Raw genomic sequence first — 23301 nt, 5'->3', positions numbered from 1 at the left:
TTAGTTTTAAAATTCAAATTTTCAAATTTAAAATGTTTCAAAAACACATAAAAAAATCTTTAAAAACAAATATCTTCCAAGGGGTCAGAAAAATCTTGTTTACCCTTTTGAATTGAAATGCAGATTTATTTTTCTTGTTTTAGACAAAAATCACGATATTTTTGATAAATCTTCTATCCAGTAAATGTTTCTTGATTTAAGAATGGTATACTGTAAAATAAGACAAAAATACGCAATAAGAACCTGATTTTTTGTGGTGCAGATGATGAGGCTATCATATAAAAAAAAGTGCTGTTTAGGTTCAGATCATCTCGTCCAGACACTGTAGGACAGAAGATCATCTACAAACAGAGTTTAGATGCTTCACTCATCATCACCAGAGTCTGGATGATCCAGTATTTGAGGAATCATCTATTCAGATCTTCAGAAGCTGCCGATCAGTGTTCATTCGTCATTCGTTCATCAGTGCCGAGTCGACGATATTCTCATTGTATAAACGTCTTCATGGCATTTTCTCCACACAAGCATCTTAAATATTTGAGTGTAGAAAGTGAATGTTTAGTTGAGAGCGAGTGCTGGATTAAACACAAGATCTGCTGTTTTACGCTTGTCATCTGTTTCAGGAGGAGATGATGCAGTCGCTACGGTGACTCGGTCAGCTCTGTGATTGGCTCGTTCTGCTTACTTCGTCATGGCCAAGAGTCCAGAGGTGAAGCTGGCTGTGTTTGGCAGAGCAGGAGTGGGAAAGTCAGGTAAGAGCATTATCGCAACACTCAAACATCACCACACTCTACATAAATCAGTCTCTTAAAATAAAGTAAATCCAACAGTGATATGCACAACCAGGCGATATTTCCATTTGATTGTCCTGCTGCCGTCTGAAGTTCAACATTAGTGTGAATTTACAGGTTTCTGTAGGATTTATGAAGGTACGTTTTAGACCATGTAAAGAAAATTAGTTTTTAAAAACAATTGGTTTTCAATTATCTTTTAATTTATTTTGAAATATGGCTTGAATAGCTCTACTTTCAATCACCAAGATATGGAAAAAACTTTTACTGTACCTTCTTAAAACACTGCAAAAAATTGTGTAAGTATTATTCAAGCATTTTTCAAAAACACGTCTCAGACATTTTTCAAAAAAAGGCTTAATATCTTTCAAAAATATATATCTGCCAATGTGGTCAGAAAAATGAGATTTTTTTATTTTAAAATTCAAATTTTCAAACTGTTAAAATTTCACATTTAAAAAAATCCCTAATATCTTTAAAAATATATATCTGCCAATGTGGTCAGAAAAATAAAGATTTTTAATTTTTTTTGTAATTTTCAAATTTCTAATTTTTCAAAAACACGTCCGATACATTTTTCAAAAAAACTACTTAATATCTTAAAAACAAATATCTGGCAATGTGGCCAGAAAAATAAGGAATTTTCATTTTTAAAATCTGAGTTTTTAAAATTTAAAATTTTTCAAAAACACGTCCGATACATCTTTCATCTTTTTTTTTAAACTTTCACATTTTTCAAAAAACACCCAACCACTGAATATCTTCAAAACAAATATCTGTCAATGTGGACAGGAAAAATAAGGATTTTTAGTTTTAAAATTCACATTTTTAAATTTTTCAAAAACACGTCCAATACATTAAAAAAAAAAAACTACTTAATATCTTAAAAGCAAATATCTCGCAATGTGGTCAAAAAGATAAAGATTTTTTGTTTTAAAATTTACATTTTCAAATTTTTCCAAAACAAGTCCGATACATTTAAAAAAAAAACAAAAAAAAAACTTAATATCTTAAAAACAAATATCTGCCAATGTGGTCAGAAAAATAAGTTTTTTTCATTTTAAAATTTGAGTTTTCAAAATTTCAAATTTTTGAAAAACAGGTTTTTCAAAAAACACCCAACAACTTTATATCTTAAAAACAAATATCTCGCAATGTGGTCAGAAAAATAAGGATTTTTAGTTAAAAAAAATTCAAATATCACATTAAAAAAATAAACTTTAGAAACTGTCAAATAATCAAAAATTAAGTTTTTATAATGTACAAAATTTGCTCTGCCAAAAGTGAGCAAAAACATACTTAATTTTGATAGATTTTTCAGAAAACAGGACTTTATATCATTCAGTCACTTTGCTTCTACAGTAAATGTGTCTTGATTAAAGCAGATTTATATATTTACACTGGAAAACAAGAGGAAGAGCCTATTTTTTTTCAGTTTGTCCTGTACACGAGAGTTCATCTGAAACTTAAAACCGCAGAAAGGAGGGTCATAAATGAGACGGATTAGAGTCAGAAGGCTGTGTGCTGGAGTACAGGAGTCAGACGGACTGATATAAGGAGCGTTTGTGGCGACACATATAGTCAGATGCAGTCTGACCGTGAGCACAAGTGTGTGTTTGCGTCTCATACCTGTACAGTGGAGTGTTTTGAATGGTCTGGCAGGTGCCATGGCAACTGTATTGAGTTCTGCTTCGCGTTACAGCACCGATCAATGAAAATACTGCAAAACTGGCGTGTGAAAGCGCTTCAGACTCTTTGTCATCTCAATGAGCTTCATCCAGAGTAAAGTGTGTCAGTGTGTCCTTATGACCGTCCGCTCACAGGTACATCAGCCCACACACAGTTTATGAGCGTTTATGACTGTGTTTATGACTGTGGAGAGAGAGACGAGATCAGCATGAGGTCTGGAGCGCATTAATGAAAGCTTATTTTGGTCTGACTGTAGGGTAGCTATTTCTAAAACTGGAATCCTGAAGTCTGGAGAAAAACTCAAATATATTCAAATAAACCAGTCACAAAAATAAGGGATGATGTTTTTCCCCTTAAGTTTAAATTTTAGTTTCTTAACATCATTAAATGTATGAACCAGCTTTCATACATTTATTTAATAAATGCAATTAGAATGAAATCTATATCATCAACTACACACGATATGGCATATAGATGCATTTATGCAGTGTTTAATGCAGCTCAGAGTTGGCATGAATGCATTTACATTGCAGTGACAATCGTGTTAGAAGATTAATGTGTTACATATAATATATATTGAATATAGAACTATTAAATATGACCCTGGAGCACAAAACCAGTCTTAAGTAGCATGAGTATATTTGTAGCAACAGCCAACAATAAATTGTTTGGGTCAAAATTAGAATTTTTTAATGCCAAAAATCATTAGGATATTAAGTTAAGATCATGTACCATGAGAACATTTTGTAATTTTCCTACCATAAATATATCAAAATGTAATTTTTGATTAGTAATATGCATTGCTAAGAACTTTATTTAGACAACTTTAAAAGCGATTTTCTCAATATTCTGATTTTCTTTTCACGCTTAGATTATACATTTTCAAATTTCTAACAATAGAATAGGACAATATTTAATAAATTATGAAATATTGACCCTTGAGAATAGACTTTACATTCAAATATATTTCCATTTTATTTTGGAAATATCTTGACTTTATTCTCGTAGTATTTCGACTTTATTTTCAAAGTATTTCGCCTTTATTCTTGAAATATTTCCACTTTATTCTCATAATATTTTGACTTTATTCACGTAGTATTTTAACTTTATATTTCCACTTTATTCTCGCCATATTTCAGGCCTTATTTTCGTAGTATTTTGACTTTATTCTCAAAATATTTCCACTTTAGTCTCACAGTATTTCTACTTTATTCTTGTAGTATTTCCACTTCATTCTCGTAATTTTAGATTTTTTTTATTTTTTAGCACAGCACTAAAACGGCATTATAGCGTCTAAAATGAACATAACATTAACATTTTTTTTATTTAGTTATTATATTAAAGTCTAAAATATAATTCTTAAAAGGAGAACAAGTGAGCAGCTCACTTGGTATTTCAAAACCAGATTGTGTGACCTGAAACTGGATGTATGGCCATGTAATGGACATGTAAAATGATTCAACACCGTTTTAGGGTCTCAGGTTAGTTTTAGCACATGGGATGGGAAGCAGTGTGATTTCTGCATTAACTGTGAGTGCAGTTCAGGTCATCAGTCTGAGACGGAGCGTTCAGACGATGGAAAAATGCGACTGTTTGTGTTACGCTATTTAATCTGTCCAAAGCCGTGATGAAGATGCTGCTGAGGAGCGTTTCACGCCGAACGTCCAGACCACCAAAGATCCAGCCAGACGCTCTTGACTTCATAAATATCAGCCTGCAATAACACCAGGAGAATTACAGCCGTAATACAGCCGCGCACACACCGAACAAACACGCAAGACAAAAGCAGAGAGAAACATTAAAAGTGTTTTAAAACCAATCCATTATACGCTATTATTCACGTCAGCGGCTGACATCTCTCAGGAAATTGAACGTCGGAGCAGCAATGAAATTAGAGATCAGAGATGACATTTTTCAGAGAGTTGTGTGCTTTGACGTGAGGAAATGCTAAAGATAACACATGTACAGCAGAGGAAAACGACGGCTGAATGAACCCGCCTGATGGATGATTTATCAGCTAATAAACGTGGCCTATTTTATGCCGGAGGACCATGACATGCTCCAAAATATGATTTAGGAAGGGGTAGCCACACACATGTTTGATATTTTTAATGGTGCTCTGTTTGTTAGGATGATGAAACGTTTGATATCTATATCTCTAACCTGGTTTAACTGTGCTCATTAATGTCACAATGATCGAGATTGATTGAGCCAATCAAATCAGAATAGGCGGGGCTTCATTAAATATTAAATATTCATTCATTACTAAACATGAATTCCAGTGCAACGTCAGATTCTAAAACTTTTGACCTCAACTGTATGATATTTAGGATAATCTTATAGTCAAAGGACGCTGTTACTCAGGTTTCAGTTGTAAGGACTTTTGACTTTACTCTCACAGCATTCCGACTTTACTCTCGCGGTATTTTGACTTTACTCTCGCGGTATTCTGACTTTACTCTTGCGGCATTCCGACTTTACTCTCACAGCATTCCGGCTTTACTCTCGCAGCATTCCGACTTTACTCTCGCGGTATTCTGACTTTACTTTTGCGGCATTCCGACTTTACTCTCACATCATTCCGACTTTACTCTCGCGGTATTCTGACTTTACTCTCACAGCATTACGACTTTACTCTCACAGCATTCCGGCTTTACTCTCGCGGTATTCTGACTTTACTCTTGCGGCATTCCGACTTTACTCTCACAGCATTCCGACTTTACTCTCGCGGTATTCTGACTTTACTCTCACAGCATTACGACTTTACTCTCACAGCATTCCGGCTTTACTCTCGCGGCATTCCGACTTTACTCTCGCGGTATTCTGACTTTACTCTTGCGGCATTCCGACTTTACTCTCACAGCATTCCGGCTTTACTCTCGCAGCATTCCGACTTTACTCTCGCGGTATTCTGACTTTACTCTTGCGGCATTCCGACTTTACTCTCACAGCATTCCGGCTTTACTCTCGCAGCATTCCGACTTTACTCTCGCGGTATTCTGACTTTACTCTTGCGGCATTCCGACTTTACTCTCACAGCATTCCGACTTTACTCTCGCGGTATTTTGACTATACTCTTGCGGCATTCCGACTTCACTCTCACAGCATTCCGACTTTACTCTCGCGGTATTCTGACTTTACTCTTGCGGCATTCCGACTTTACTCTCACAGCATTCCGACTTTACTCTCGCGCTATTTTGACTTTACTCTCGCGGTATTCTGACTTTACTCTCACAGCATTCCGACTTTACTCTCGCGCTATTTTGACTTTACTCTCGCGGTATTCTGACTTTACTCTTGCGGTATTTTGACTTTACTCTCGCGGTATTTTGACTTTACTCTCGCGGTATTCTGACTTTACTCTTGCGGTATTTTGACTTTACTCTCGCGGTATTTTGACTTTACTCTTGCGGCATTCCGACTTTACTCTCACAGCATTCCGACTTTACTCTCGCGCTATTTTGACTTTACTCTCGCGGTATTCTGACTTTACTCTTGCGGTATTTTGACTTTACTCTCGCGGTATTTTGACTTTACTCTCGCGGTATTCTGACTTTACTCTCACGGCATTCCGACTTTACTCTCGCAGCATTCCGACTTTACTCTCGCGGTATTCTGACTTTACTCTTGCGGCATTCCGACTTTACTCTCACAGCATTCCGACTTTACTCTCGCGGTATTCTGACTTTACTCTTGCGGCATTCCGACTTTACTCTCACAGCATTCCGACTTTACTCTCGCGCTATTTTGACTTTACTCTCGCGGTATTCTGACTTTACTCTCACAGCATTCCGACTTTACTCTCGCGCTATTTTGACTTTACTCTCGCGGTATTCTGACTTTACTCTTGCGGTATTTTGACTTTACTCTCGCGGTATTTTGACTTTACTCTCGCGGTATTCTGACTTTACTCTTGCGGTATTTTGACTTTACTCTCGCGGTATTTTGACTTTACTCTTGCGGCATTCCGACTTTACTCTCACAGCATTCCGACTTTACTCTCGCGCTATTTTGACTTTACTCTCGCGGTATTCTGACTTTACTCTTGCGGTATTTTGACTTTACTCTCGCGGTATTTTGACTTTACTCTCGCGGTATTCTGACTTTACTCTCACGGCATTCCGACTTTACTCTCGCAGCATTCCGACTTTACTCTCGCGGTATTCTGACTTTACTCTTGCTGCATTCCGACTTTACTCTCACAGCATTCCGACTTTACTCTCGCGGTATTCTGACTTTACTCTTGCGGCATTCCGACTTTAGTCTCACAGCATTCCGACTTTACTCTCGCGCTATTTTGACTTTACTCTCGCGGTATTTTGATTTTACTCTCGCGGTATTCTGACTTTACTCTTGCGGTATTTTGACTTTACTCTTGCGGCATTCCGACTTTACTCTCACAGCATTCCGACTTTACTCTCGCGCTATTTTGACTTTACTCTCGCGGTATTCTGACTTTACTCTTGCGGTATTTTGACTTTACTCTCGCGGTATTTTGACTTTACTCTCGCGGTATTCTGACTTTACTCTCACGGCATTCCGACTTTACTCTCGCAGCATTCCGACTTTACTCTCGCTGTATTTTGACTTTACTCTCACAGCATTACGACTTTACTCTCACAGCATTCCGACTTTACTCTCGCGGTATTTTACTTTACTCTTGCGGTATTCTGACTTTACTCTCACAGCATTCCGACTGTAATCTCACAGCATTCCGACTTTACTCTCACAGCATTCCAACTTTAATCTCACAGCATTCCGACTGTAATCTCACAGCATTCCGACTTTACTCTCACAGCATTCCAACTTTAATCTCACAGCATTCCGACTTTACTCTCACAGCATTCCAACTTCAATCTCACAGCATTCCGACTTTACTCTCACAGCTTTCCGACTTTACTCTCACGGTATTTTGACTTTACTCTCGCGGTATTTTGACTTTACTCTTGCGGTATTCTGACTTTAATCTCACAGCATTCCGACTTTACTCTCACAGCATTCCAACTTTAATCTCACAGCATTCCGACTTTACTCTCACAGCATTCCAACTTCATTCTCACAGCATTCCGACTTTACTCTCACAGCATTCCAACTTTAATCTCACAGCATTCCGACTTTACTCTCACAGCATTCCAACTTTAATCTCACAGCATTCCGACTTTACTCTCACAGCATTCCAACTTTAATCTCACAGCATTCCGACTTTACTCTCACAGCATTCCAACTTCAATCTCACAGCATTCCGACTTTACTCTCACAGCATTCCAACTTTAATCTCACAGCATTCTGACTTTAATCTCACAGCATTCCAACTTTAATCTCACAGCATTCCGACTTTACTCTCACAGCATTCCAACTTTAATCTCACAGCATTCCGACTTTACTCTCACAGCATTCCAACTTCAATCTCACAGCATTCCGACTTTACTCTCACAGCTTTCCGACTTTACTCTCACGGTATTTTGACTTTACTCTCGCGGTATTCTGACTTTACTCTTGCGGCATTTCGACTTTACTCTCACAGCATTCCGACTTTACTCTCACAGCATTCCGACTTTAATCTCACAGCATTCCGACTTTAATCTCACAGCATTCCGACTTTACTCTCACAGCATTCCGACTTTAATCTCACAGCATTCCGACTTTACTCTCGCGGCATTCCGACTTTAATCTCACAGCATTCCGACTTTAATCTCACAGCATTCCGACTTTACTCTCACAGCATTCCGACTTTACTCTCACAGCATTCCGACTTTACTCTCGCGGTATTTCGACTTTACTCTCACAGCATTCCGACTTTAGTCTAACGGTATTTCGACTTTACTCTTGGGGCATTCCGACTTTGCTCTCGCGGTATTCTGACTTTACTCTGCCGGTATTTCGACTTTACTCTTGTAGTCTTCACTTTTTAAATTTTTTAGCATGGCACTAAAATGCTGCCATAGTGTCTAGAGTGAACATAACATTAACATTTTTTTTATTTAAAAAAAATGTTTGAATTTTTAAGTTATTATATATCATTGTATAAAGTGTAAAATAGCAATCTTAAAAGGAGAACAAATGAGCAGCTCACTTGGTACTTCAAAACCCTCACAGAACTGTGCTTCCATCAGCATATTGAAGGATGTGAGGATGATCTTATAGTAGGAAGCTGCTGTTTCTCAGCTTTCGGACTAGTGATGTGATGGTGGTTTGATTATAACAAGTGCAAGCACACACTCAAAACACTCACACACATGTACTCTCTATCCTGAGTGTGTGATGTATGAGGAGGGCCATTTACATACAGAAGAGCTCCTGTTCAGATAATGACCACAGAATAATGACACTCATGAGTCACAGACTGATGCCACCAGAACCTGCTGTGTGTTTGTGTGTGTGTGTGTGTGTGTGTGTGTGTGTGTGTGTGTGTGTTTGTGCAGAGCCTCGCCTGAAATGATGGTACTTCACTGGATCTCGCTGCATATAATCAAAGAGGCTTCATCTCTGATGTGAAGTCTGCAGTGTGGGATCTGAGGAAACAAGACAGAATGAAATGAGTGATGGTGGCAAATACTGTGTATTATATTTGTAATAATCACCTCCATCCATCAGGATCTTCTCAATAAAGCTCTAAGAAGATCAGATCATCACAGTGATGCTTCACGCTTTGCCTTAGGACGAAATGGAAGGGCTAAAAATGAGTTAGCTGAACTTTCTGTGATAAATGACCATATGCACAAATGACTTCCTTGTTTTAGACAAGCCAGCTCAGCCATTTCCGGTCAACAGTACTGTGGCGTATAGGAGTGTACTTTGCTTGTTTTCTCTACACGATCGAAGAAAGGTTTTGTTTGTCTACTGTTTCAAGAAAGACAAACGCGAGTTTAAAAAAAATATGGCTTAATATGAGTAATTGCTATGATTGACAGTAATAACTGGACGAAACCTCTGACAAGCTGATGTCAAAAACAGCTGTGCATTAAATGATTCAGACTACGTTCAGAGTAACAAAACTACAGCAGTAACAAGTTTGTGTCGGTTAAATATAGGCTATTTAATAGCTTTTACACTTCAATATAAGGCTTAAAAGATGTAGTTACTAAATTATATAAAATATTTCAAATTTGATATTTCGAGTGCATTATTTAATTCTTATACCATTATTATTTAACTTCTTTTATTTGTAGTGAACTCTATATAAGTATTTAAAAAAGTATAGGCTGTTTGTGTCTGAGCTTATTTATTCATTTATTTATTTTTTAATCTGCACTTGCTATACTATATACTTCAGTCCGGTAAAAGTACTACAATTTGTTATACTAGTAGTTTTATAATAAATCGAAAAGCAAGATGTCTTGAAAAAACTAGGGAGTTGAAATGGCAGCTGCAGCCAATGATTGATCCTCTGCTGCCATCTTCTGGTTATATGGGCCATTTCATGTCATTTCCATCTTGTTTTCAGTAAAAAGACATTTTTTTCCATGTCGTCTTTATGAATGAAAAGTGAATCTTTGAAGTGACTTTTATAGATTATCATTATGCAGAAGTTCTAACAAATGCTCCATGCATATGAGGAACAACTAGTCAGTGCACTTAACTAAGATCTCTAGGTTAGTAGCTTTATAACTTTAGGTTTGAACTGTGCATGTGATCCATATCGATCGGCCAAGATTGCAACTGATCGTCGCAAGTCAATCAAACCGTCTCTTCCTGTCAGAGTGGGTGGTTTTCGAGTTGGATTGAGCTGCATTGTGGTCCGGAGTATTTTTAGAGCATTATATGCGTCTGCAGGTTTAGAAAATGTTTGGATTTGGAGTGCTATTAGATCGTGTCTAATGGAACAGTGTGTCCGCTCTGCTCACCTCTCATTGGAAATAAAATAAATACATACAAACACACACACACACACACACACACACACACACACACACGGACTGGAGTGTTTGTTTACGAGTGTTTTCCTGCAGCTGATGTGACTCATCCACACCCACACATCCATTAGCGCTCGCAACCCTAATAAGACGTCTATTGAGAACACTTACAGGTGTGTCACTCTAAACGGATCTGTAGATGTTCACTGGAGCTCTCAAGAGCCTGGTGTGTGTGTTGAACATGTCATTGTTTGATATCTCTTCATTAAAGTGACAAACACATCTGAATGTCATTGCACTGCTTTTCCTACTTAGATTTTTTTTGTCTTGTTGTCAGCCAAAATATCTGATAATTCTTAAGAAGGATTTTCTAGACAAGTAAAAATTAGTCCAAATGTGTTTTTTGCTTAGAACAATATTTTCTTTCTTTAATTTTGACTTGTTTTTTTTTCTGAAAACAAGACAATAATTTTTACTTGTCTAGAAAATCCTTCTTGATTTAAGAATTTTTAAATATTTTGGCTGGAAACAAGACAAAAAGTCTAAGTAAGAAAAGCATTTTTTTTTTTTTTGCAGTGTAGAGACCAAAAGACCACAGCAAAAACCACAGCTTTAGAGTCAAACTGAAAAAACATAACGTAAAACATAAAAATGACAAAACCACAACAACAGTGCTAAAACTTAAAAAAAAAAAGGAAAATATAAAAATAAAAAACTATACTAGTATATCAATGATATTAAAATGACATTGCTTTGATTTTATAGGATATAAATTGATATACTATATTTATTTTTTATTAATATTTAACTAATTTTTCTATGTTTTTTATTGATTATTTTTAATTAATATAATTTATATAACATAGATTCTATAATCTTTGTTCATTTTTATTTTAGTGTATCAAGTAAAACGACAAAATGTTGCCTTGGCAGCTATAGCTAAAATAAAATCTAAACATTTTGTTTTTGTTAATTCCGTTAAAACGGATATATATAATATGAAAGCAAAATAAATAAGCTTTCCATTGATGTATGGTTTGTTATGATAGAACAATATTTGGCCCAAGATTCAACTATTTGAAAATCTGAGGGTGCAAAAAATCTAAATATTGAGAAAGTCACATATTATGCATTGCTAAGATCTTAATTTGGACAACTTTAAAGCAAAATCTGTCCAAATTAAGTTATTAGCAATGCATATTACCAATCAAAAATTACATTTCGACATGTTTATGGTAGGAAATTCACATGACCTTTACTTAACACCCTAATGATTTTTGGCATAAAAATCGATTATTTTCACCCACAAATAATAAAAAGTTAGTTGTGTTTGACGTGTTTACGCAGCCAATCACATGCATGACGGTGGCTCTGAATATCTCTGTGTGGGAAAGCGTGATCGCCGCGAGTGTTTGACGTCCGTGAGTCGTGTGGTTTTCACTAGCGTGTGAAACCGGAGCCGCTGAAGCGCCCTACTTAGGGTTCTTCACAGGGCTGATGTGAATGCGCTCTATTCTTCTACTATTGTGCTGCTGTTTGTAAGGGCCGGACACACACGGGGCCGAGAGACGAGCGCAAACCAGCTTCAGTGTTTAATCAGATCACTTCATTATCTGCTGCTGTGTGTTTGGACTTTCTTCAGCTCTCAGTCTCTGCAGGAAAAATTATTTTACAAAATCACAGTCACTTTAGTTTCATAGAAACACATGAGCGTCAGTCTTAAGGGAGAAGTTCACTTTCAGAACAAAACTGTACAGATAATGTACTAACCCCCTTATCATCATGTTCATGTCTTTCTTTCTTTTAGTCGTAAAGAAATATTTTTTTGAGGAAAACATTTCAGGATTTCTCTCCATATAGTGGACTTCTATGGTGCCCTGAGTTTGAACTTCCAAAATGCAGTTTAAATGCAGCTTCAAAGGGCTCTAAACAATCCAAGCCGAGGAAGAAGAGTCTTATCTAGCGAAACGATTGGTTATTTTCTAAAAAAAAAAAAAAAAAAAAAAGACAATTTATAAACTTTAAACCACAAATGCTCATCTTGTCTAGCTCTGCATGAATGTCGGAAAACTCCCATCTTATTTTCTCCTCCAACTTCAAAATCATTCTACATCGCTGCAAAAGTACGGACCAAATGTTTACATACACTGAAAAAAACAATAAGTAAATGTACTTAATTTTTATTTTGGACAAGTAAAATTTAAGTATGGAATTATGTAAATTCAAATTTATTAAATGAATTAAATGTATTTATTAAATTATTAAATTAATAATTATAATATTATTTTAATTAATTATGGTTGCTTTTGTTGTTAGGTTAAGTAACCTGCTGTTTTGTAACATCTACATTCATTTTCTACTCAAAATTACCCATCCATTAGATTTAATAGATTAGTAATACATTTAATAAATAATAATTAAAAGCAACCATAAAACATCTTGAAAACAGCAAAAAATAAAACCTTATTAATTATTCATGCCCAAGTGCAGCTGCATGATGAATACAATGGGATCATGACTATTTACGTAAACAATCTTTGTAATAACAAACAATTCCAAGTAAAATATACTTAAGTTTTTTTAATTCTAAATTCTACAAGCTTAAATTGAGTACTAATATTGAACTCTTTTTTTTGTTGTTTTTGCCTGAACTCAATTATTTAATGTAGAAATTACCTTTATTTTTCTGTATTATTTACTTCACCACAAAATCATTTTATCAGTGTAGAAAACGTGCAAAGGAGGTCAAGCGCCCTTTACAAAAAAAGGTAAAACAGCAGTGTAGGGCAATTTTGAAGTTGGAGGAGCTAGACAAGATGAGCATTAGAGGTTAAAAAGTATACAAATTGTATTTTTTTTTTAAATATCAGACCGTTTTGCTAGATAAGACCCTTCTTTCTCAGCTAGAGCCTTTTGAAGCTGCATTTATACTGCATTTTGGAAGTTCAAACTAGGGGCACCATAGAAGTCCACTATATGGAGAGATAGTGTTTCCTCAAAAAAACAATCTCCTTAAGACTGAAAAAAGAAAGACATGAACATCTTGGATGGCAAGAAATTTTAGTTTTGTCCTTTAATGACACTAATTAATAGGATTAATAGGATTAATAGGATTTTGGATTTGGTTTATATCTCTCAATTTTGACTTGGGAATTGGGAATTGTTAGATTGTTCTGTGATGGAAATAAGCTTCTATACAATGATGATGTTGTGCTGAAAAAACCCTGCTGAAAAAAACAGCATATGCTGGTTAGGTATGTTTTGGTGCTGGGATGCTGGTTTATCTGGTTAATGCTGGTCCTTTGCAGGTTTATGCTGGTTTTTGCTGGTTTTTGCTGGTCCTTTGCTGGTTTATGCTGGTCCTTGACCAGCAACATGACTAGCATTAACCAGCAAAGGACCAACATAAACCAGCTAAAACCAGCATAAACCAGCAAAGGACCAACATAAACCAGCAAAGGACCAACATAAACGAGCTAAAACCAGCATAAACCAGCAAAGGACCAGCATTAACCAGCTAAAACCAGCATAAACCAGCAAAGGACCAGCATAAACCAGCTAAAACCAGCAAAAACCAGAAAAGGACCAACATAAACCAGCTAAAACTAGCATAAAACAGCAAAGGACCAGCAACATGACCAGCATAAACCAGCAAAGGACCAACATAAACCAGCTAAAACCAGCATAAACCAGCAAAGGACCAGCATAAACCAGCAAAGGACCAACAAAACCAGAAAAGGACCAACATAAACCAGCTAAAACTAGCATAAACCAGCAAAGGACCAGCAACATGACCAGCATAAACCAGCAAAGGACCAACAAAAACCAGAAAAGGACCAACATAAACCAGCTAAAACTAGCATAAACCAGCAAAGGACCAGCAACATGACCAACAAAAACCAGCAAAGGACCAACATAAACCAGCTAAAACCAGCAAAAACCAGCAAAGGGCCAGCATCCCAGCACCAAAAACATACCTAACCAGCATATGGTGTTTTTTTCAGCAGGGAAAGGTTTTTACGATATTTCACACACACTATGTTTAGATAACGGGTTAATTTTGCTGCAGATGAAGCTGATGTGTTGTAAGCTGACAGATGTAAATATCACATCTGTGCACTGTATTGCAGTGGTTATGTTTTAATGGTAAAGTCAGCATGATGAATGTCTAGAGGAGCTGTAGAAACACCATCTGTGGACATTAACCGCTGTTGGAATGGACCACTGTGATGTTCACATCTATAATTATTTCTGTGCATTAAAGCGTGAATGAGAGTCGAGGGTAAACAGAGGTGATGTTCATTACTAACAGACATGAAGCGTGGTACAGTCTGACAAACAACGATTAAACAGCAGCTGATTAACTAGAAGAGGGAAGTTTGATCAACTTTGAAAGTTTCAAATAACTCTGGAAAGCTTTTCTGCCCAGAGAATTCAGAGACAGTGAATAAATGTTACTAACATGTTTTAGCACACTGCTAGCACATTTCTAGTATAACTCATCTTGCTAACATGTTTTTAGGATGAATTAGCATGTTGCTAGCATTCTTTAACATGTTTTGCTAACATCTTTTAACAAGTTCTTAACATTTTAGCAAATTGCTAACATGTTTAAACATGTTGTGGGCATGTTTTAACAAGGATACTAACATGTTTTCTGCATGTTTTAGCATGTTGCTAACATGTTTAGCAAGTTTTAATAAGTTAACATTTAAGCAAGTTGCTAGAATGTTTAAACATGTTGTGGGCATGTTTTAACAAGATACTAACATGTTTTCTGTATGTTGCTAACATGTTTTAAAGTGAGCATTCTAGGATTTAACACGTTGCCAGCATTCTTTAGCATGTTTTGCTAACATGTTTTAACAGTTTTAACACATTTTGACAAATTACTAACATGTTTTAGCATATACATACTAAAAAACATATTTTTAGTACATTTCTAACATGTTTTGCCAATTGCTAGCAAGTGGAAGCATGTTGTAGCACATTAATTAAGGTTTTGACTAATTATTATTTTGAATAATTTTCTGTTATTCTAACATTGTTTAGTATGTTGCTAGCATGTTTTGTCAAGCTTGTTTTAGCATGTTTCGACAATTGCTAACCTGTTTTAACACATTGTTGACATGTTTTAGCACACTGATAACATGTTTGGATAATCGTTAACTTTTTTGCACTGTTAACATGGTTTGGTATTTTGCTAGCATGTTTTGTCAAGCTTGTTTTAGCCTGTTGCTAGCATGTGCCAACAAGTTAACAAAATTAAGTACGTTGCTAACATTTTGCCAATTACTTCCATGTTTGAACAAGTTGCTAACATATTTTTAGTACATTTCTAACATGTTTTAACAAGTTTCTAACATTTTTAGTATGTTGCTAATGCTTTGACAATTACCACCATGTTTTAACAAGTTGCTAGCATGTCTTAGAACATTGCTAGGATGTTTTAACAAGTCCCTAACATTTTTTTGTACATTTCAAACCTGCTTTGCAATTGCTAACATGTTTTAGCATGTTGTTGGCATGTTTTAACAAATTTCTAACGTGTTTTAACACACTGATGGTTTGACAATCATACATTTTTTTTTGCATTTCAACTTGGTTTTAACAAGTTGTTAACATTTTAGGTATATTTCTAACATGTTTTGCCAATTGTTAACATGTTTTTGTTGTTGGAATGTTTTAACATTTTGCTAGCATGTTTTAGCACATTTAATTGTAAATTGTCAACTTTTTTGGCATTCTAACATGGTTTACAATTTTGCTAGCATGCTTTAACATGTTTTTAACACACCGCTAGCATGTTTTAATACATTGTTGTGCTTTAACCATGTTGCAAGCTTGATTTAACATGTTAACAAGTCCCCGGCTAGTTGCTAGGATTTGCTACATATGACATCTCACTCAGTTTAGCTCCTGACCTCATGCAAACACAGAGCGTGAACGTGCCCGAGAGAACATCTGCCGGTCAAAGGCCTTCTGGGAAGGTTCTACAGGACGCAGAGGCTGCTGACCTTCAGCGAGAGGAAGTGATTCCAGCATCTTCAGCAGTAAATCTGTTTACGCTGCAAACAGACGGTCAGAGGCACAAACACAGGCTGAGCAGACACGCGTAAACACTGTGCTTCAGTTCTCAGACTGGCTGACTTTGACTTTGAATAAATGCTCCTCAGGATCTGCCGTTTGTGCCTTCAGCGCTCAGTGACTCTCGCTGGAGAGATCGATCACAGAGACCCTCTCGTCCGCATTCAGACCCCCCGGAGATAATTGATCTCTTTATTGGGACAGAATGAGGCATGCTGGGATAGATGTGAGAGTTTCTAGGAAGAGTAACGGTTAATGTTAGATCCATTGATCCCTGAAAATAATAAATCTGCCCCGAACAGACTAGAATGAGAGCAGCTCCACAGACAAACATCAAGATCATCTGCAGCACAAGCCAATCAATCCACGCATGATAACCAGGCCTGTGTTTGTCTAATGATGTTAATGTCAGCAACAGACAACAGACACCAGCACATCAAACACTTACTCTCTTAATTCATGCTTCTGGGTCAGATTATGAACAATTCATTTTCTAAAAAGTCAATGCACTGAAAAAAGTGATATTCTAATGCAGTATTTGATTTTGTTTTCCAGTACAAATATCTAAACATTATTTTAGGGGAAAAAAGGTTATTGCGACTTTTTATCTCACATTGTATATATCACTCAATTCACACAGAATTGAGTGATATAAACTTGCAATTCTGACCTTTTTTCTCAGAATTGCGTGATATAAATGTGCAAATCTGACCTTTTTTCTCAGAATTGCGTGATATAAACGTGCATATCTGACCTTTTTTCTCAGAGAAAATCTGAAAATCAATTCTGAGAGCAATTACAAGCAATCTGTGAATATATCAGTCTTTTTTTCTCCTCAGAACTGGACTTTTGCAATTGCGAGTTTATATCTCACAATTCTGAGAAAAAAAGTCAGAATTTTGAGATAAATGGCGCAATTACCTTTTTTATTCTTTTATTTCGTTATTAAATTATGATTCTTTTAAAATAAAGTTTTGTTTTCCAAAAATGTATTACATTTAAAAGCATAGTTCACCCAAAAATAACAATTCTGTCATCATTTATTCACCCTTCAAACCTGTGTGAGTTTATTTCTTCTGCTGAACACATTTTGAATTGTTTGTAATCAAACAGTTGGTGGCAGCCATTGACTTCCATAGTATGGATAAAAAATACTATGGAAGTTAATGGGGACTATCAACTCTTTGGTTACCAACATTCCTCAAAATATCTTCTTATGTGATATTGGTCCACATTTTAAATTTAATCTTAATGGATTATGACACATTTTTCAGAAAACAAGACTTAGTTCAAATCTGTCTTTTTCTGTCTTCAGTAAATGCATATTGATTTAATAATGTTCAAAAGTTTGTACTGGAAAACTAAACTAAGCAAGTACCTCATTTTTGCAGTGCGTTTGTCTTTATAATCCACTTTTGACGTCTTCACTTGCTCTTATTAATCATATTGTGGCACTTTCACCATCTGATCAATCAGCCGTCCTCATGAGTCAGAGTATCTGCTCTAGTCTCTTGACCTGACGATGGAGAAATATGGGTTGAACACAATGATTCTGAATGGGATTTGAGATGATTCATAACCGTGAAGTCTGCACTTAAAATAGTACATGATGCGTCACCAAACCCAAACATAACGAATGAACAGTGTGTCCCATAAGAATTAGTGCAGCTATCAAAGCAAAAAACATCTTCAGTGAAGGTCAGTAGCCGCTCAGATCTGTCCTACAAAGACAAAACAAATGCTTGAGGATGATACAGGAAGAACATCATATAATTAGACAAAGACGGCAGCTGAAAGACTCCACAAACAGAACTCATCTGAGATTTCTAGCGGTTTTAAGGATCGTAGTATTTCAACTTTATTCTCGTGATATTCCGCCTTCATTCCCGTGGTTTTCCGACTTCATTCCCATGGTATTCCGCCTTCATTCCCGTGGTTTTCCGACTTCATTCCCGTGGTATTCCGACTTCATTCCCGTGGTATTCCGACTTCATTCCCGTGGTATTCCGACTCCATTCCCGTGGTATTCCGACTTCATTCCCGTGGTATTCCGACTTCATTCCCGTGGTATTCAGACTTCATTCTCGTGGTATTCCGACTTCATTCTCGTGGTTTTCCGACTTCATTCCCGTGGTATTCCGACTCCATTCCCGTGGTATTGCGACTTCATTCCCGTGGTATTCCGACTTCATTCCCGTGGTATTCCAACTCCATTCCTGTGGTATTCCGACTCCATGCCCGTGGTATTCCGACTTCATTCCCGTGGTATTCCGACTTCATTCCCGTTGTTTTCCGACTTCATTCACGTGGTTTTCCGACTTCATTCCCGTGGTATTCCGACTCCATTCCCGTGGTATTGCGACTTCATTCCCGTGGTATTCCGACTTCATTCCCGTGGTATTCCAACTCCATTCCAGTGGTATTCCGACTCCATGCCCGTGGTATTCCGACTTCATTCCCTTGGTATTCCGATTTCATTCCAGTGGTATTCTGACTTCATTCCCGTGGTATTCCGACTTTATTCTCATGGTATTTCGACTTTATTCTCGTGATATTCCGACTTCATTCCTGTGGTATTCCGACTTCATTACCGTGGTATTCCGACTTCATTCCCGTGGTATTCCCACTCCATTCCCGTGGTATTCCGACTTCATTCCCGTGGTATTCCCACTCCATTCCCATGGTATTCCGACTTTATTCTTGTAGTGTTTTGACTTTATTCTCGTAGTATTTTATTCTCGTACAATAGTTTGTTAAAATACCACACAACCAGAATTATTTATTTTGTTGAACATACTCCAATAATCTTTTATTTACAACTATTTTTATAGAGCACATATCTTCTCTTGAAAGTGATTTCTCAGACTGTTCCTCACTGGAATCTCATTCTGCGGCGTCTCTCGTCCGGTTTGGCCCCGTGGGATCAGACCTGAAACACAGACGATCAGACAAAGACACAGATCAGGCTGTTTGTTGGCCAAAGCAGCTCAGATGCCACGTGTTGTTACTCACTGTTGTGCTGGACAGGAAGTTAATGGAGTGGGATGATAAACGAGTGTAATCCGTGCGGAGCGGCAGGAGACAGGAACACCAGCCAAATCACATTTGAGCGTTTAGTTTATTGCACGTTATATATTTGTGTCTTTAGATCTTAAAAGAGCTTCTTCTCTTACATTTCTTTAGTCCTAAAATGAGGGTATTTTTTTTTACCCTAACCTAACCCTTACATGTTAATCATGCTATCATTATGTATATCATGCTAGCAACATGCTAGTAACTTGTCAGTCATGCTAATGTCATGCTAGCAACTTACTAATCATGCTGGAAACATGCTAGCAAATTACTAATTATGCTAATAACATGTTAACAACTTGCTAATCATGCTAGAAACATGCTAGTAACTCGTCAGTCATGCTAATGACGTTAATAATGTGCTAATCATGCTAGAAACATCTTAGCAACATGCTAATCATGTTATAAACATGCTAGCAAATTACTAATCATGCTAATACCTTGTTAGCAACTTGCTAATAATGCTTCAAACATGCCAGCAACTTGCTCATAATGCTAGAAACATGTTAGAAACATGCTAACAACTTGCTAATGACATACTAGTATTGCAAGTAACATGTTAATGATGCTAGAAACATGCTAAACATGTTAGTTACTTGTCAATCATGCTAGAAACATGCTAGCAACATGCTAACAACTTGCTAATCATGTTAGAAACATGCTAGCAACTTGTTAATTATGCTAGAAACTTGCTAATGACATGTTAGTAACTTGCTAATCATGCTAGAAACATACTAAACATGCTACAAAAATGTTAGAATCATGCTAACTACATTCTAATCATGCTAGCATCATGCTATTCATCTAATCTATTTATATAAAGTTCAAAACTTTAAGCTTTTACAGCTGCTTTAAACTTTCAAGCTAGGCTTTCTCAAGCCAACATAAAGTCTGTCTTGACAAACTTTTTATCTAGTTTTGAATAATACTAGAGTTTAGTTTATAAAATATTTTATTATTTGAAACGTAAAAACTTTAAGTTACATTATTTAATCTAGTTACCGCGATACTTTAGTTTAGTTTGCATAGTACTAAAATAACTACAACTATGAACTAAAACTAATAAATAAAGCATTTTAACAGTTTAAGAAAGTCACAGACACAAAAACAAGACTAAAAGCCTAACTACAGTGAACAGATGTCAGTGAGTTTGTCAGATGAACGAGTGCCGCACATGCCATTCACTCTCATATTACGTAACATTTGTTTAGTTTTATTTCTGCGCTGCCATTTATTTCCTCATCTGGAGGTTTTGAGGAGATGCTGTGGGTTGATTAGCCGGGTGTCCTGCAGTAAACCAGTCTCATTAATCAACGCTGTGCTCCAGCTGTCAGCAGATGTTTCACCAGGAGTCAAATTTGAAAGTGGAGGGGAGCGTGTTCTTCACACACACACACACATTCCTGCAAGACGTTTTAAGTGAAAGCAGATGAAATCTGAGCCCCTTTACGTAAGCGGATTCACTGCGCTCGTTTGTTTGCATGTGAAACGCTCGACTGAGGCCTGACCTCCCGTCAAAGAGAATCCACACGCGTCTCCGTGGGCCGCAGAACCGCCGCCGCCGCCGCTATTTCTGTTCAGTCTTCGAGCGCAGGTTGTAGAGGACCTGAAGGTAGGTCACCTGCTCTCCCACACGCTCATTATTTCAGACAGCAGCACAAAAGAGCCGCGCTCATTCAGCTCCTGCAGAGCGGAGACTCACTCCACTCCATTCACTGACTCCCACATACCTGCGCTGATGTACTAATGCGTCATGCGCATTTAAATCAATGTTTTCAGCTGAAACACAGCACTGGTTCACAGCCTATAACTTTTAGAGACTTTTTAAAATCCCAAAGGGAAAAATAGGAATGGAAAAATGACTTCCGGAACCAACTGCGCTGGAGAAGCAGCTCTTTTACAAATACAAACAAACAACTCTGACAGCACGACTCCTATAGTTTTAGTGCCACATTAAAAGAAAAATAAATAAATAAAAGATTTTTTGAGATTAAAAAGTCATAACATTTAGAGAATAAAGTCAGAATATTACAAGAAGGTTTAAGGTCTTTATTCTCATAGTATTTCAACTATATTGTCGTATTTCGACTTTATTCTCAAAACATTTCGACTCGATTCTCGTAGTATTACTACTTTATTCTCATAGTAGTAATTCAACTTTATTCATTTAATTTTGACTTTATTCTCAAAATATTTAGACTTTATTCTCATAATATTTCGACTTTATTCTCATAGTAATTTGACTTTATTCTCGTAGTATTTCAACTTCAATTTGTAGTAGTATTTCTACTTTATTCTCACAACATTTCAACTTTATTCTTAAAATATTCCAACTTTATTCTTGTAGTATTTTGACTTTAACGTGGTAATACTTCGACTTTATTCTCGTAGTACTTTAATTTATTGTTGTATTTTAACTTTATTCTCGTAGTATTTCAACTTCAATTTGTAGTAGTATTTCTACTTTATTCTCACAACATTTCAACTTTATTCTTAAAATATTCCAACTTTATTCTTGTAGTATTTTGACTTTAACGTGGTAATACTTCGACTTTATTCTCGTAGTACTTTAATTTATTGTTGTATTTTAACTTTATTCTCGTAGTATTTTGACTCTATTATCATAGTACTTCAACATTTTTCTCGTAGTATTTGAACTTTATTGTCGTATTTTGACTTTATTCTTGTAGTATTTCGACTTCATTCTTGTAGTATTTAAACTTTATTGTCGTATTTTGACTTTATTCTTGTAGTATTTAAACTTTATTGTCGTATTTTGACTATTCTCGTAGTATTTCAACTTTATTGTCATATTTTGACTTTATTCTCATAGTATTTCGACATCATTCTCGCAATATTTCGACTTCATTCTTGTAGTATTTCGACTTTATTCTCGTAGTATTTAAACTTTATTGTCGTATTTTGACTTTATTCTTGTAGTATTTCGACTTCATTCTTATAGTATTTAAACTTTATTGTCGTATTTTGACTATTCTCGTAGCATTTCAACTTTATTGTCATATTTTGACTTTATTCTTGTAGTATTTCGACTTCATTCTTGTAGTATTTAAACTTTATTGTCGTATTTTGACTTTATTCTCGTAGTATTTAAACTTTATTGTCGTATTTTGACTATTCTCGTAGTATTTCAACTTTATGGTCATATTTTGACTTTATTCTCGTAGTATTTCGACATCATTCTCGCAATATTTCGACTTCATTCTTGTAGTATTTCGACTTTATTCTCGTAGTATTTCGACTTTATTCTCGCAATATTTCGACTTCATTCTCGTAGTATTTCGACTTTATTCTCGCAATATTTCGACTTCATTCTTGTAGTATTTCGACTTCATTCTTGTAGTATTTCGACTTCATTCTTGTAGTATTTCGACTTTATTCTCGCAATATTTCGACTTCATTCTCGTAGTATTTCGACTTTATTCTCGCAATATTTCGACTTTATTCTCGCAATATTTCGACTTTATTCTCGTAGTATTTCGACTTCATTCTCGTAGTATTTCGACTTCATTCTCGTAGTATTTCGACTTCATTCTCGTAGTATTTCGACTTCATTCTCGTAGTATTTCGACTTCATTCTCGTAGTATTTCGACTTCATTCTCGTAGTATTTCGACTTCATTCTCGTAGTATTTCGACTTCATTCTCGTAGTATTTCGACTTCATTCTTGTAGTATTTCGACTTTATTCTCGTAGTATTTCGACTTCATTCTCGTAGTATTTCGACTTTATTCTCGTAGTATTTCGACTTTATTCTCGTAGTATTTCGACTTTATTCTCGTAGTATTTCGA

At 36.1% G+C, this 23301-nt stretch overlaps 1 protein-coding gene across 1 annotated transcript in view; it reads left to right on the top strand.

Moving 5' to 3' along the window:
- Positions 1-23301, top strand: part of LOC141333275 (ras-related and estrogen-regulated growth inhibitor) — a 31986-nt gene that overhangs the window by 2316 nt on the left and 6369 nt on the right. The window contains exon 2 of the mRNA XM_073838251.1: positions 624-752. Within this exon, the coding sequence (XP_073694352.1) occupies positions 692-752 (61 nt within the window). The 5' untranslated portion in view covers positions 624-691. The remainder of the gene's footprint in view (positions 1-623; positions 753-23301) is intronic.

The sequence above is a fragment of the Garra rufa genome, chromosome 4 (assembly GCF_049309525.1).
Source record: "Garra rufa chromosome 4, GarRuf1.0, whole genome shotgun sequence".
NCBI lineage: Eukaryota > Metazoa > Chordata > Actinopteri > Cypriniformes > Cyprinidae > Garra > Garra rufa.
The sequence above is the reverse complement of the archived record's forward strand: the minus strand, read 5'-3'. Positions and strand labels throughout refer to the sequence as shown.